This window comes from Acomys minous, assembly GCF_964271855.1.
Source record: "Acomys minous genome assembly, chromosome: 10".
In the NCBI taxonomy this organism is placed as follows: Eukaryota; Metazoa; Chordata; class Mammalia; order Rodentia; family Muridae; genus Acomys; species Acomys minous.
Genome location: NC_140491.1, coordinates 17,280,705 through 17,296,896, shown reverse-complemented (window position 1 = coordinate 17,296,896; position 16,192 = coordinate 17,280,705). Strand labels below are relative to the sequence as shown.

At 42.0% G+C, this 16,192-nt stretch overlaps 1 protein-coding gene across 2 annotated transcripts in view; it reads right to left on the bottom strand.

Moving 5' to 3' along the window:
- Positions 1 to 1,776: 1,776 nt before the first annotated feature.
- SEPSECS (Sep (O-phosphoserine) tRNA:Sec (selenocysteine) tRNA synthase) overlaps positions 1,777 to 16,192 on the bottom strand; it is a 31,647-nt gene continuing 17,231 nt past the window's right edge. For both annotated transcript variants that reach the window (XM_084799534.1, XM_084799533.1), the window contains exons 9-11: positions 11,274 to 11,367; positions 8,934 to 9,024; positions 1,777 to 5,966 (exon numbers count right to left, since the gene is read on the bottom strand). In XM_084799534.1, the coding sequence (XP_084655660.1) occupies positions 5,660 to 5,966; positions 8,934 to 9,024; positions 11,274 to 11,367 (492 nt within the window). In that variant the 3' untranslated portion in view covers positions 1,777 to 5,659. The remainder of the gene's footprint in view (positions 5,967 to 8,933; positions 9,025 to 11,273; positions 11,368 to 16,192) is intronic.

Sequence of the window (16,192 nt, the reverse complement as noted above, 5' to 3'; positions counted from 1 at the left end):
CCCAGGCAGAGCAAGAAGCTCTGAAGCGATGTGTTCTGGGGGACTGGGCAGCCACCCAGTCTGGGCAGTCCACCCACTGGCTGGACATTGATAAGGACAAAAGGGAAGTGAGTCCAGAAGGTGGAAGGGATGGGGTCAAGGTGGTTAGATGTGGAGGGCCTCTGGGGACCATGGGAACTCTGGCTTACTGTCTGAGTGGTATTGAAAAAGCTTGAACCAAGTGACACAGTAACGCTTTTGAAGGGTCACATGGATTGTTACATCATGGAGACTGCACAGCAGGGTTGAGAAAGAAGCCTTTTTAGGGGAGCAGGAAGTAGGTCCTGTAGTAACATCAACAAAACCATGGGCAGTTCAAACCAGTTACAGAGAAGGACACAGGCTTGATTCTAGGGATTTATTATTATTATTTTTTATTCACTTTACATCATGGTCATAGCCCCATCCCTCCTCTCCTCCCAGTCCCAACCCCACCCCTCCCCTACTCCTCAGAAAAGGGGAGCCCCCCCCACCCACCCAAGCTCATCCAGTCACATCAGGATTGAGTCTGTCCTCTTTCTTCGTTGCCTGGCAAGGCAGTCCTGTCAGGGGGGAGTGATCAAAAAGCAGGCAGTAGAGTCCATGTCAGAGACAGCTCCACTCCCCTTACTAGTGGACCCACATAAAGCCTGAGCTGCCCATTGGCTACATCTATGTAGAGGACCTAGGCCCAGTCCCTGCATGGTCCTTGGTTGGTACATCAGGCCCCACAGGCCCCTCCGAGCCCTGGTTAGTTTGGCTGTTGGTCTTCTTGTGGAGTTCCTGTCATCTCTAGGTCCTTTTATCCTTCCCTCTACTTTCCCACCAGACTCCCTATGCTTTGCCCAATGTTTGGCTGTGAGTCTCAGCATCTGTTTCAAACTGTTGCTGGGTGGAGCCTCTCAGAGGAAAACTCTGGTAAGCTTCTGTCTGCAAGCATAACAGGGTATTGTTAATAGTGTCAGGAGTTGCCTCTCTTCCATGGGGTGGGTCTTGGGTTGGGCCAGGCATTGACTGAACGTTCTCTCAATCTCTGTTCTATCTGCTCTATCTTTATCCCTGCACATCTTGTAGGCAGGTAAGTTTTGGATAAAAGTTTTTGTGGTGGGTTGGTGTTCTCCTCCCTCCACTAAGAGTCTTGTCTAGTTAGAGGATCCTAAAACATTTGTGAATATTATTTGCATTTATTATCCACTCAGTGCTTAGGGTAGTCTCCATTATACATCTGATGAGATCAAGGTTTGAAAACATTATATCATGAGTTCACAGGAAGTATCCAAGGAGACTCAGATTCCCAATGAATGGAAAGTGCCTAACTTTAAAAGCAAAGGTCAACACTAACATGTGAAGTTGACAGGAATCTACTTTCACATAAATGACAGGTTAGAAATTTTTTTATTTATTTTATTAAAATTAAATTTATTAAAATAAAATTAAAAATTTATTTTGTGTGTGTACTGCATAATGGTGTGTGTGCACGCATGTGGCCAGAGGACAATTTGCGGAAGTCAATTCTCTCTTTCCATCATGTTGGTCACTTGGTATGTAAGGCTGGGTGGCCCTTGAGTGTTACATTTTAAATACTCTTAAGTATCAACCGTCTACAGTCAATAACCATGACACATGAGTTTCATGCCAAGCCAGACTTTTCTTGCTGACTTCTGGGCAAGCTGATGAAAATAAAAGAGTGCAAAATATTTGCTGCAGGTTATTTGCACTTTCATATTTTATCTGTAGTAATGATTCAATGGAACAATATAAAGTACTGTCGGTGATTTATTAAAAATTTAGTTCATGTAATAAATTATACAATTTGTTTTTATTTTTAAACAATCTATACCAAAAATATTTCCAGAAGTGTTTCTCCCTTTTGGTAACATACAAGTCAGCAGGTCGATCAAATCCCTGCTCAGTTATACAGTTAAACTTAGCGCATTCCTTCACCTTTTCCTGAAGGCTACTGTTGGCACCTTTGAATTTTTTTTTTTTTTAAAGATGATATAAACACATCTGGCTTTGTCCAAGGCCTTAGCTTGAACTGTAGACTACTATCTGGTAAGTTAATATTACTTAGCTGTAAAATCACTGTCTTATGTTACACAGACCATGAAGCCCAAATAAAAGTACAACGTAAGGCATAAAGGAGGCTGTAGGTGAGACCTGCAGACTCAGGCTGGCCAGAGAGCAGGACCAACAGACAGACAGGAGGCACCTGGTAACTGTCTGATGGTCCCCTGACACACCCAGGCATGCCCCCAAGCACACACACACACACACACACAAGCACTTCTGTTACTAGCGTGGCCAATCGGCTCTTCTCAAATTATTCAGAGGCTATAAAACTTCTAAAGTTAACCAATTTTGGTATATATAATTACTTGGCAGAAATTAATGCATCTTAGACTGTGAGACAAAGCAAATCCAGTTTTTATATGTACCATATGTGTGTGTATTTCAAATTTTCTTCTGAAAGCAATATGAGATCCATCATTGCTTTTCACTGCTGTTGTTTTCAATTTTGGGTCACCCACTTCAGTGAAAAGACTGAAAACTGAACTTGCTAGGATGAGGTCACCTATTCAATATTATCATGACCAGTTTAAAACACAAGTACATTTGCATAAGGTCCACTAACACCTATGGAAGACTTTGGCATATTCTATAGATAGGGCCTCAGTGACAGTTCTTCCTGTCCTGAGGTTAAAGGAGAATCAGTGGATAATTGGGTGCTGGGTCAAGATTTCAGGAAAAAATTAATTTAAACCATGTTTAAACTCACCATTTGTATGTCAATGGCCTATTGGTAGAACAGAACTGTATTGTATAACTCATCCTGGATAACTTAATTCAGCTATTACCATATGCCAACAGGAAGATTCAGAGTTAGCACTGGATTACAAGGCTGCTGTCTCATCTTTCCCTGACAGTAGAATACATCAGCAGAGACCTGGCCTCAAATTAAGACTCAATTGAAAACATCGCTCCCTGCAGTGGGAGTACGATGCATTATCGACCAAATATTCCTTGATTCAGTTTTCTTTTCTAGGCAGACTACTCCAGGGCAACAACTTTAAAAACCAATCTCCGAAGTTCTGCCTTATGGCCTTGTTAATAAGGGGAGCTGGGCCTCACTGCCACAGGCTGAGGACGACAGAGGCAAACCATGAAGCATCCCAAACAATGCAGGTGCTTCACAACGTAGAGTTAGGAACAGTTTAACACGGATATGTGAACGTGAGAGAATTAGGCAGTTATGCAGGGTTGGGGAGAAAGTAAGCCTGACGACAAAGAACTGTCTTATCCTTTTTTAAAAACTGAGTTCTTTGACTGTAGGGTCAAGCTTGGAGCTAGGAGGAACAGAGCTGGAATTTCAAACTGCTGAAAAAAGAAAGGGTTAATAAGCAACATTGCGGTGGATTTTATGCGCCAGGAATAAAATGTCATGCTACATCTATCATTTACGTGTGGGTTCATGTAGTTTATCTTCAATTAGAATTATTATCTATTCAGCAGCTCAAGCCCAGGAACTGCTGATACTCGGCAGATGAGGAAGCATCTCCCGTCTCTGGACTCTGGCCTTTCTTAAGCAAAATGATGATCACACAATATAGATCACTTGTTCTAGAAAATCATTTTGGCCTGATGCATAGGAAGCTGCACTGCCAGCATTTCCACCGGCAGCATCATCTGACCCTGTGGGCTCCTCGGAGATGGGGCCTCTATGGCTTCTTCTTGTCTACAGGAGCAGTCCCAAACCCACACAGAAAAGAGCAGACTTTTACAATCCGAAATTTACTTCCATGTTACTGTGGCTAACTAAGAGCCCTTCAGCGTCTGGTAGGCTACAGCTAGGAATCACCTAGACGGCTGCAAGTGAGTCCTTTCTCTCCACTCAGCCTGACTCACATGTGTATCGGTGGCTTGTGCTGCGCATCTTACACATTCAAACAGCATCTGGTTGAGCTTGCCTGTACAGGCCCACTAAGACCATGCACAAGGAAGACCACCCCTTCCTTTTCACATACAGCTCAGTGCCAAACCAACACAGTGACGGATGCCATCACTGTTTCTCCCTGCTGCTTTTTTCAATTGTTGGCCGCCACTTCAGGGAACAGAGATAGCACATCTGGCCACTGTGTGGGGAGTATGCCCTAGGAGAAGACAGCCAGTGTTTCACTTCAGACGACAGGCTCCTCGTCGGAAAAGCAGGACAATCTCTACTAAAGGAATCCTCTTGCAGTATTTAATACTCCATGAACAAATTTACAAAGGCATTTCCCCAAATTATTTCTCCACGGACACTTTTCCCTATGAGTATCTTGGGTGGAATGACACTCCACAGAGCAGCTCTGAGAAACACAGCTTTGGCATGGTGGGGTTTGCAAGAGGTCTCACTAATCCCCAAGTCTGGGGTGTTTGTTTGTTTGTATATATATTTATATATAGCAGTGGTTTATATATATAAATCACTGCAGAGCTACTTGGCCTAGAATTTCTGAGTCATTCGTGCGTGCCTGCGTGTGTGTGTGTGTGTGTGTGTGTGTGTGTGTGTGTGTGTGTAGAAAGCAAATACACTGGTTTGCAGCCCTATATCATTTGGACCTCCTTAGCAAGAATATGTTCAAAACCAGGCATATTAACTACTCCTGATGGTGGCTGTGCACAACACCTGAGTGAACTAGTCAGTACACAAAAACTGCTTAAAGCCAAGGCAGTATGTAGAATAAAGTTTTCAGCTGCCCAAATGGAAAAATGAGAAGGTACTGCATAAAGCAATTTATAACAACTTGTTTAGAACTAGTGACTATGGTTGTTAAAAAGTCTCTATGAAGTAGACTTGGTAACACACAGATCTATTTTTTTTCCAGTCATATGTCACCAAGATATGGTCTAAAATGTATAATTAGCTGATTTTATAGATATGTGGACAGCACAGCACATACTTAAACAAACCAAGACACCCATCATGGTGCTAGGCGCTGTGTCTCATCTCCAGTGAGCCCACTGCAAACAGCAATGTCTTCAGGCAGCACACGACCAAGCTGCTGTATAAAGCAATGTGGCAACTCCTCTTTACTGAAGAGCTCACTTCCTTAAGCAGCATCACTACTGACATTTTGGGAAGAAGATAAGATATGGAGCAGACCTGTCAGCTTTCACCACTTAGTGTCATTAGCATCCATGTCCCTTATATACAACCAAGCCAGTGCAGTTGCGAACAATTGCTCTTAAGCTTCTATAGGCACAGAGACAGCTAAACAAACATGTAATATTTAGTAGCGTTAGAAACAGATCTTTCTCAATTCTGTGTGATCAGACACAAAAACCCTTGAATGCTGGAGAAGAGCTAAGAAGCAGCACTTTGTATTTCAGTGAGAAGTACATGTAACTTCACAATTTATATTAGTAAGAATCATCTGAATTGTGTTGCTTCACGAATATAACAATCAGAAAAACGATCACTGCAGCTGCATGTTATAACCTGTGCAGAATCATAGGACTGAGGCATTCTGAGGATAAAAAACCAATCACCAATGGCTATCCTCAGAGCAGTCACTTCCTTGACAGAACATTCTTTATAAAATTCTCAATATATATCATTTAAACTGCTTGAATGAACTGTAGCAAAAAGAAACCTGTGTCACAAAGAAGGGTGTTGATCCACGTCACCAAGTACGTCATCTAGTTTTAAAGCCATTTCCTCAATGTCCACGTCTTCAACTTTGTTGTCCTTGTCAACTGCAGCCACGCCCCTTGCTTTGTTTCTCTCTTTTCTCACTGTGTTTAAGCACTTGTCAAGCCTCTTTATGAACAGGTCCACATCCTGCATCTTTATCCCAATGGCTGCCGCGGCATTGAGGTAAGCACAGGGGTAATTATCTGTGTGGGTCATGAAGCCGCGGAAAGTGTGGCCACTCACAGTCTGCACAGACCCAGGAGGCACAGCCCTGAAAGGAAAAGATTCATCAATCCGACATATCTGGTGATGTTAATAGATGCCACCCAGAAACAAGACACCTGTCTCACGAAGCCATACAGCCACCAATTAAGAAGCTGAGAAAGAGGTATAAATTGTGGCCTGTGCAAACAAACTGTCAGCTTAAAATGAAATTTTAAAACCCAATTGCAAGTCCTGCCTAGTGATAAGCAATTACTCGGCTTCTATCATAGAGAGCAAGAAGCTCAGTTTCGCATTGTCTTCAAAGAAATAATAAGAGACTTAGTTTTGTGCCAAATCTAGAATCTGACTTTAACTGTAAGCCAAAATGTTTTGGTTTATTGTCACCTCACCACCAACAAATGAACATTTCAGTCATGCCACCCGCACTGTGCGATGAAAGGGCTCACAGTGGGTTCTAGTAACTACATAACTGCTTCCGTGGGTTGTTGCCAGCAGACGGCAACTGCCACCAATAGCATACGCATTATTTAAGGCTGACTTCCATGGCATCCTTAGACACAAGCAGATTTCTAATCATTCACTTTTTATGAAGCCAAGTAAAGGCTGGGCGTGGTGGTGGCACACCTATAATCCTAGCACTAGGGAGACAGATCCAAGCAGATCTCTGTGAGTTCCAGGTTTCAACTTAGTCTACAAAGCAAGTTCCAGGACAGCCAGTGCTACTACATAGAGAAACTGTCTTGGAAAAAAGAAAGAGAGGGAGAGTGAGAGGGAGAAGAAGAGGGAGGGAGGGAGGGAGGGAAGGAGAGAGAGAGAGAGAGAGACTATTTGGCATACAGACAGATTCTCAAGGTAAAAGCTGAATTGATCTAAGAGTCATATATATATTTTAAAGAAGCTGTCATTTAGCCAGCTGTGGTCAGCACTGGAAAAGAGGCAGGAGGTTCCCAAGGCCAGCTCGGCTACACATCAAGACACTGGCTAAAAACAAAACAAAACATGCCCAAAGGGATGGCTCAGTGGCTGAGTTGTTCTTGTAGAGGCCCCAGAGGGTCCATTACCAGCTCCCACGTTGGCTAGCTCACAAGTTGCCTTTGACACTAGCTTGAGGCAGATCCAATCAAAGCACAAACAAGAACCACGTCCTTTGACACAGGCCTTTTATCCTCTGCAAGCGTGGTGGTTGAATAAGAATAGCCCCCATAGGCTCATAGCTTTAAAAGCTTAGTCATCAGAGTGGCACTACACTGAAAGATGAGGCGGCGTGGTCTTGCTGCAGTAGGTGTGCTTTTGAGGTTTCAGAAGCACAAGCCAGGCCCAGTGGCTCCTCCCCCTTGCTGCTGCCTGCAGATCCCCATGCTGAACTCAGGGCTAGTTCTCCAGCATCATGTCTGCCTGCCTGTTGCCATGCTCTCCTCTGCAGTGAGAATGGACTAAAGCTCTGAAACTATAAGCAAGCCCGAGTTAAATGCTTTCCTTGTAAGAGTTGCCATGGCCATGGTGTCTCTTCCAACCATAGAACACTAAGACGGTTTTTATATAGATGTATATAATGAAAAGCATTTAGAGCAACATATACTGTTTTTCTTCAATGAAAAATAAGATTATTTTGATGTGAGCAGAAAGTATGCTTCTAAGGTAAAACTTGGTCAAGAATGGCATAACTCTCCTAGTTTAGTGTTTGGATTTGTTTTTATTATCAACCTTCACAACCTAAAGTCAACTGGAAGATGGAACCGTCGATGACACTGGCCTCTGGGCTTATCTTCAGAATATTATCACGATCACTAACTCATATAGGTGGGCCCAGCCCACTGTGGGCAGCTCTACCATCTCTAGGCAGGTAGTACTAGACTGAACCTAAGTGAGTCAAGTAGCCAGTAAGCATTTTTCCTCAATGGTTTCGACTTCAGTTCCTGCTTGAATAGCTACCCTGACCCCTTACTGATGGAATACGACCTGGGGTATAAGGTAAAGAAAGGCTTCCCTTCCCGATTTGCTTTCAGTCAGAGTGTTTTGATCACAGCACCAGAAATCTAACTAGAACAATTGGAAAACAGTTATTTCCTTAGCAACATTTCCACTTGAAATTGGTAGTAAAAATGGCACATTTTACTATCATAATGTGCCAGTACTGAAGATCATTGAAGAAAGAATTAGACGAAACTGTACACAGAAGCTGGGCCTATGGGGGAGGCTGAGACAGGAAGCTTCCAAGTTCTATATAATAAGCTCAAGTGCAGCCTGGACAACTTAGTGAGAGCCTGTCTGAAAATAAAGAACTGGGAATGTGTCCATGGTTAGGTGCTTCCCATACTGCCTCGGGCCCTAGGTTTGATCCCTGACACTGCAGCAGCAGGAGCAACAACAATCCATCCAGAGAGATCCTAAACGAGACTCCTGTCTTCCTGTCTTTTGGTCAGAGTCCAGAGGTGGGGCACTAACAGCCTCACAGGCTCGTTACTTATTGTTCTTGGGCTACAGAGAATTCTCAGGACTACTGATGAGAAGTCCTTGTTTTAAGAAAAGCCAACACAAGCACTTTTATTGTAATAAAACTTGAAAGTCATTATGTGGTACGGGGTGGAGTAAAAGAGTCAGACAAAAGAATAATTTATCTCACCAAATCACTATACAGGACAGCAAAGGACAAGAAGGGCTGAAGAAGGCAAAGCCAAGAAACTGGAATCAGCAGAAAGCCAAGGACCAAGCCCAGGAGGGACCGAGGCCAAGCGGCAGCCTCGCTGTCTTAGAGACACTCTTTTGCATGACTGGGCTTGTGCTTGGTGGATCCGCTCACAAACAGCACCTTCATTTCAAGCCCTTAGAGTTTAGGAAGTGGAGCTTGGAAGGCCTAAGATTACAGAAGTCCTGCAAATCCATTAGAAAAACCACAGGATGAAAACAAAACAGGTGACACAAGCTATGTATGTCCCTGCTGGCTAAGAGAGAGACAGAGACACATACAGTGTCCTAGCGGTGACAGTGAAAGCAAACAAACTCATCTACTCACCTAGCTCCAGACACCTGTCTGGTAAAAAGCATTGAGCCAAGCTGAGTGACAGCTTTGTCATGGTGTCCATCTAGTGTCTTAAGTGTCATAGCTAGGAGGAAAAAAAAAAACAAGTGTAAAAAGACCTTTCATTTGCCTGTTTCAGTTGTTGTCTGGAGGATTACTGCCAGTCTGCTAACCTAGGCCTGGTCCTAGAAGCTCCTCGCCTCAGTCCAATTTAACACAGGCCTAGAATGTCTCAGCCTGTGAGACTTACTGCTGAATAAGCTCACCCTTTCGTGTTCTTTCTGAGCGCATAGCTGGCTGGTTCAACTCAGCTGTTCTGGCTCAAACTCCTCTCTCAGCTAACTTATTCAATCTGGCTTTTCTCTCGGCCTCTGAATTGCTCTACTTGGCCTCAAACTAACTCCAGCAATCTTTTCTAATCTTCTGGCTCCTTCTCATTCTCTGGCTTGTTCCAACTTCACCTGTTTCTAGTTCTCTCATTCAACCTTTCTCTGTAAAATTCTCCCAGTAAAACTGTCTCCTCTCTCTCTCTCTCTCTCTGCGCCTTAGCTTCCCTTTCCTCTCTCTTCTCAGCGTAACTGGGTACATCCTATTCTGTCAAATCTTGTCTGATTCCTCACTTTCTTTTTCTGCCACTCAGTTAAGCATCACTTTCAAACATGGGTGCTTTCCTCTACAAACTAACTTTATCTTCATTGTTTGGGATTAAAGGCTTGTACCACCACATCTGCGCCTAAGCTTTTCTCTAACTGATACTTGCTCTATACTAGGCTGGCCTTGAACTCCAGACTTGCCTCTGTCTCCTGGATTAACGCTGTGTTTGTATTCCAGCCAGATCACAAAGACCTAGAAGGCCTTTGGATGTGATCTCTTGCCAGAACAGCCATGTTCTGAATTAACATTCCTCTACAAGCAAGCTTATGAGTTACAAAAACCACTGAAGACCAACAATGAGAAGGAAACCACTTTCATTCACTGTCCCATGGCACAACAGCACTCTACTGTACTTGAGAAATTGTAGCAAGTGCTGTTTCCATATCATACAAACATAATTTTGAGCAAACATGTTCACAATCATGGACAAAATTTCCATGTCTCCCTTTTAGAAAGTTAATGTTCCTGCTAAACACATAAAACAATGATGTGATCAATGTAGCTGCTAAATGAATTCAACCGAGTTGAACGAACTTAAGCGGTGAGAATGTAAAGTCTTTTATCTTGGTACGTGTAAGACCAAGATCATACATGAGTGTCAACCTGCCGCTCTGAGACCATGTGGCAAACTGCACCCTGGGCACCTCACCGCTCATTTACTGAAGACTGGCTTGCCATGCTACACATATTACAAACTATCTCTGCCAGTCTTAGGCAATTTTGTAGGATGGATTATTATCTCTACCTTAGAGATGGGGAAAAGGAACTGGTAACTAAAACATGGAAGAACTGATGTTCCAACTACCCAACATGACCTGCTATGTGGGCAAAGAATTAGGGGCTTTGTGTTAGGTGTGGGTGCTCACGTGATTCCCCATGAATGCCCATTTTCAAAGACTGCAGTTCTAAATGATTCACCTTTAAGTTAAATAAGTACCTAAAAGTCAATTATTCACTTTTTTGGTTTTTTGAGACAGGGTTTCTCTGTGTATCCTGGAACTCACTCCTTGCCTTGAACTCTGGCCTCCTCTGGGATTAAAGGCATATGCCACTACCGACTGGCTCAATTATTCACTTTTTTAAAAATGCTTTTTATTTATGTATTTGTTTGCAAGCATGCACATGTATGTTTAGGTGCTTGAGAAGCCAGAAGAGGGCGTTAGATTCTCTAGAGCTAACCTTGCCAGAGCTGGGAACTGAATTTGCAACCTCTGGCAGAGAAGCAAGCATTCTTAAGCACTGAGCACCCCTCCAGCCCACTACAGTCATGTCAACAGTCCCGGAACTACATGACAGAAATGCAGGTCCTTCTATCAGCAAAGCAGTTCACAGGGCAGCTCTTCCTAACATGCAGAAGCTTAGGAGAACAAGCAAGGGCTCTAAAAACCGCTATGGTGGTGTTGTGTTAACTGAGGGAGCTGCCATTGTAAGAAGCAAGCCCTTAACTGCTATCTGCATATCATTATATTTACTATCGGTCTGATTCCCTCAGTAGACAGGTTTTGCCTTAAAGAAACATTAAAGCATTTCTAACAGCTAAGAAAAACCTCAGTTACCAATTAATACTGGGATGGATTTAGAAATATCAGCATTATCAAAGCAAGTTCACGCTTTCTATCCATGACAACATCCTCCTAAGAATATCTCTGAAATATTTTTCTATTAAGGAAAGAAAATTACCTAGGGATATGGGGTTGTGAGGTGTCTCCAGCAGTCTTTCATTGTGGGCCTCTGCCAACTTCTTTAGCTGGGTGGATAAATAGACAAACATTTCCTGAAAGAACAAATGATCACGTTTAAAAGTCAAATAAATACAATTCAACCTCAACACAAAATCTGACTGGTAGAAAAATGTATGCTATTTGTCATCTCATCCACACCTTTCCTTTTCCACAACACAGTGAGATTCAGAGCAAGTGCATGGGAAAAGCCAGTCACAGCCCACTTCTGGTCTTGGGCTATAATATATCTCATCTCTGCAAAACTTTCCAAGCTAACACTTTAGAATCATTTTGATTGGAAAGGCAGCATGTTAAGTTGCCCAGGCTAGAGATGAACTTTGATCTGTTGCAGTTATAATACCAGTTATAAGTATTATTACAGCAGTATTTTTTAACCCACTAACAATCAAGACAGACACCTGTTATATTTTAAAACAGCCTTAGTTAACCTGGGGCAGGGCAGATATTAATCCCCTAAACTACTTCCCATAGTTGGACAGGTATGGGATACCTGTACCAATTCCATGTTATCTGCTTTTAATAATTTCTATCAAGCTACCTCCCATACATAATCCCAAATTCTTGCTAATGCTCTTCATCTGGGCCAAATCTCCATCCACACTGGCCATGTGCTTCTCCTCCACCTAACCCATGATGGCACAACCTTTTTCTCCTCTCCTCGGGTCTCTAAGATTCTCTCTGTCTTCCCAAGCCAGGGAACCTTAGCCACGCTTATCTCATTCGCCCTGCCCAGGTGTTATGGCCTTTTATTGGTCAAACAGGTTAGGCTCTAGGCAAGGTACTCGTGGGTCACAGAGACAGCAAGCAGTAATTAGCATCAAAATACATCAGACCAACCTCCAACAATTCTCCTTGTCTGTCTAAATAAAAGGCCAATTTTATATACAGTAAGAACAATTATGAAAAACTATAAAAACCAAAAGGTAAGACTTCTACACATAATGTCTAATCAAAAGATACTTGACAACCTTGAAGAGATATTATCTATTTTATCTTGGTGAGTCTAAAGTTTTGAACCTAAATCAGTATCTATTAAAGTTTATATCTATCAACCTAAAAGTATCTATCTAGACCTAAAAGTATCTTTTTAACTTCTAAACGACTAAGTTTAATTTAAAAATTAACTATCTGATCTTTAACCCCATCAGAGACTTGAGAAGGAATAAATTTAATTACCTGAGTAAATAGCAAGTGCAGGTTAGCATCTTCCAAAATAAAAAAATGACAGAGACAGATTGTTGTCTGAACAGTCACCCAAAACTCTCTCAACATTGGAGCATCATCTTTAGGCTTCTGGCCCAATATAGCTGACAGACATATTTGTGAGGCAGGAACTATTGAGGACTTGTTTGTCCTGTCTTGGCAGAGTTTGCCTATATCTAAGCTTGTCCATTTTTGGAAGAATTTTGTCTGTGATAGAGACAAGGACATTTTTGTCCAGGGGATTTTTTTTTTTTTTGCCACATTTGAAGCCATTTCCATAAGGAGGTTCTGCCATGTTTATCATCTTTTTTGAGGTATGCTGGGTGTTGTCAGGAATTAACCTGTCTTATCATCAAAGAATCTTTAAAATAATAAAAACATCTTTAAATGCCATCTACTGTAGGTCTCTGAGGATTCTGAAAGCCTTATCTATCTATAGAATTAATCCCAAATACTTGCTAATGTTCTTCATTGAACCTCCAGTCTCGGTTTCCCAAATAGCTGGGACTATAGGTATGCACTGACACACCAGGCAAGAACAAGCACTCTGCCTAAATAACCATCCACTTCTGGGCCCAGCACAACAGATGGCTTCTCTTCCACCCCCTACACAGAGGCCAGAGTGGGCCTTCCACACCATAATTAGTTCCTGTCCTTGTCAGGTGACTTCCTCGTGTAACTTCTAAAAAAAAATCTCTTCAAAACTACAATGGATTTAATATGCAAGTTACACAGCAAGTGTAGTTTTAAAGGTGCATGGCCATATATGTGTGCACACGTGTGTATCCTCAGGTCAAACCAGGGTGTGTGTGCTAGGTAAAAGCTCCACCTCTCAGCTAATCCCCAGTCCCAAGTCTATTCTGTTTAAGGTCAGACAGCTAAAATGAACAATTCTCTTAACTCAAAGACAACAATAACTAAAACTAAAACGAGTCCTACTTTGCCAATAGCTCAAAACGTAATAAGCGTTTCTAAGTCTAAAATGTCGCACATATAGACATGGCAGACAAGCAGCAGCTACTGAACTGAAGTTATTTTCTTCTGTGTCTGCTTTTGAAAAGGTGTGAAACAAAAACATGCCCAAGTCCACCTGCAGTCGGATGAGTCTACTTTCACGACCTCCATCCAGGGTCAAGCATAAAGTCTAAAGAGACATTAAGGCTAACAGGAAATGATACTTTGGAGGTCAAAGGCCACAAACGCTGCTTTGCTTCCTCCCGATGGTCTCTCTCTGAGAGCAGCTTTCCAGGCCCACAGATGAACAACTCTATCTGGTTAAGATAAAGACTGTGAGAGGGAGGATGCTGTCCAGTTCAATGAATTACCAGTTTCCTTATAGCTACAAAGACCTCAACCCATGCCAACAATATGTGCTTTATAGTCTCATTTAAAATGTTAAGACTAATAATCACTCTTAACTTTTGAGACACTTTTTAAGAAAAATTCTTACCATGCCAGAATCATAAAATACTATATTAGTTATTTTTATAACCAAAACGTCAAAAAAATCATAACTGACATCTATTAGATGTGGTAAGACTTCCTCTGGTCATAAATATATTTATATATAATATGTATATAAATATATAAAATCATGATCATGAGCTACTGAAAATATAAATTATTTTTAAAATGTCATATACAGGTGTTTTGCCTGCATATATGTCTGTGTGCCTGGTGCCTGGGGAGGCCAGGAAAGGGTGTTGAATTCCCTAAAACCAAAGTTACAGATGGATATGAGCCACCATGTGAGTACAGGGAATCAAAGCCACGTCCCCTGGAACTCTCACTAGCAGGAATAAAGCTGGAAGGCAGAGACTGCCCTTTATGGATCCCTTTGTCCCCCTAGCAACAAGTCACCCATGCCTTTCACTTATTATTAAGCATATATTAAAGAAACAAAATTCCTCAGTTATGTACTTCAGTGCTGACACCCAACTTAAAATAATCTTCTATCTTGTGTGGCTGTCACGAGTGGCTGTAGAGTGGAACTAATGAGTACTTGATTTGTATCTGAGCTGGTTTTTCCTGAAGAAGAAGAAATGTTTCTTTAGCAACACCCCTGGAGGGTGCCTGCAAATGTGACTGTGCATATAAGGCTATTAGAAAACTGAACTTGCACATGTTCAATCCTAATCCATTAATAAACTACTTTTAACCTGTTCTATTAATCACTGGCTAATGCCAGCAAAATTCAGAGGTTGAGACTTGCTGAGACCCAGTCACACTATGTAGCCTAGACTGCCTAGTGCTTCGGATGACTAAAGTTACACATACATGTCTCCATCCCTAGCCAGAATTCAATTTTAACTGTAAGTAACATCAGAATAGAAATCTCTGTGTTATAAAGATAATCATAAGGCAACTAAATCTCCTGTATCATTAGCATTAAGGTAACTCAATTTTTAAAAATTATTTTCGAATGAAGTTCACATTCAACAGCAAGTACTTATAGTATCTTTCCTGAGTATAGAGGTTGTAATAGGTAAACTACTACCTCAGAGTACAATATTGAACTGTACAACAGTCCATGCATTAGAGTACTAAATGTCCTATTAATATCACCACACTTTACAAATACCTTCCAGTGCCGGGCACAATGGCGCACACCTGTAATCCCAGCACTTGGGAGGCAGAGGCAGGTGTTCTCTGTGAGTCTGAGGCCAGCCTGGTCTACAAAGTGAGTCCAGAACAGCCAAGGCTACATACACAAAGAAACCGTGTCTCAAAAGAAAAAGAAAAGGAAAAGAAAAAAGAAAGGAAAAGGAAAAAAAAAAACCCTTTCAGGAGAGTGTATGGCTATCCTATGCTAACCCTGAGCTAAGCAGTTTTTACCTGATGCATGAAGGTGCTATAGAACTTGTACAATTTTCTGCTATGGTTAAATCTATAACTGACATTTATTATAAAACACTTCTGTAACAGAAAAAATTTATAAGCAGCCCAAGCAAATATGTATAGAAAGATCTTACTTACAAGAAATGAAATAATATTGATTTTCTATGTCTTTTGTGCTGTCTTTAACTTCGTTTTAGAAGACCTTCACTACAGATAAACTGGACTGTATACCTGAACACTAATGTCAGCTGTATTTCTAGAAAACACAAAACCTTACATCATAGTTCAGGATATTAATGAAAAAGGAGCTGACTCATATTAAGCACTGTCTTTTGTATGGCCTCTTGAGTGCTGAATGATCTGCAGTCAGGAGACCCAACATCCATGCTATCCCTTGACAGAATCCAGACACGCACACTTCACTAAGCTTCCAAGAGAAGGTCTTAGGCTAAGTCTGGGAAACGCACTGCTTCACAGGATGGGTGAGCAGAAAGTGGTGGTCCACATCTGCCTCGGAAAATGTGTAGGGAGCCAAGGAATGAACAGATGGGCAATGGCATGGATACATATCCACATACACAGATGTCTACAGCTGAGGAGAATGGTACTAAATCCTGTGGTCCCCACTGTGCCTGGCACCAAGGAGCTATCGGAAAGGGTTGCCTCAGCGGCAAAAGCACTGCCTTAAGATGCTGAAGTCCCACATGCAGGCCCTAAATCGGACATCTGCAAGAGATTCAAGAATTCCACTTTTAGGGCACAAATGCACCACCGCTTCCCAACTTGGCTCTGTTACGAGACACTCCAGTTAGGAAG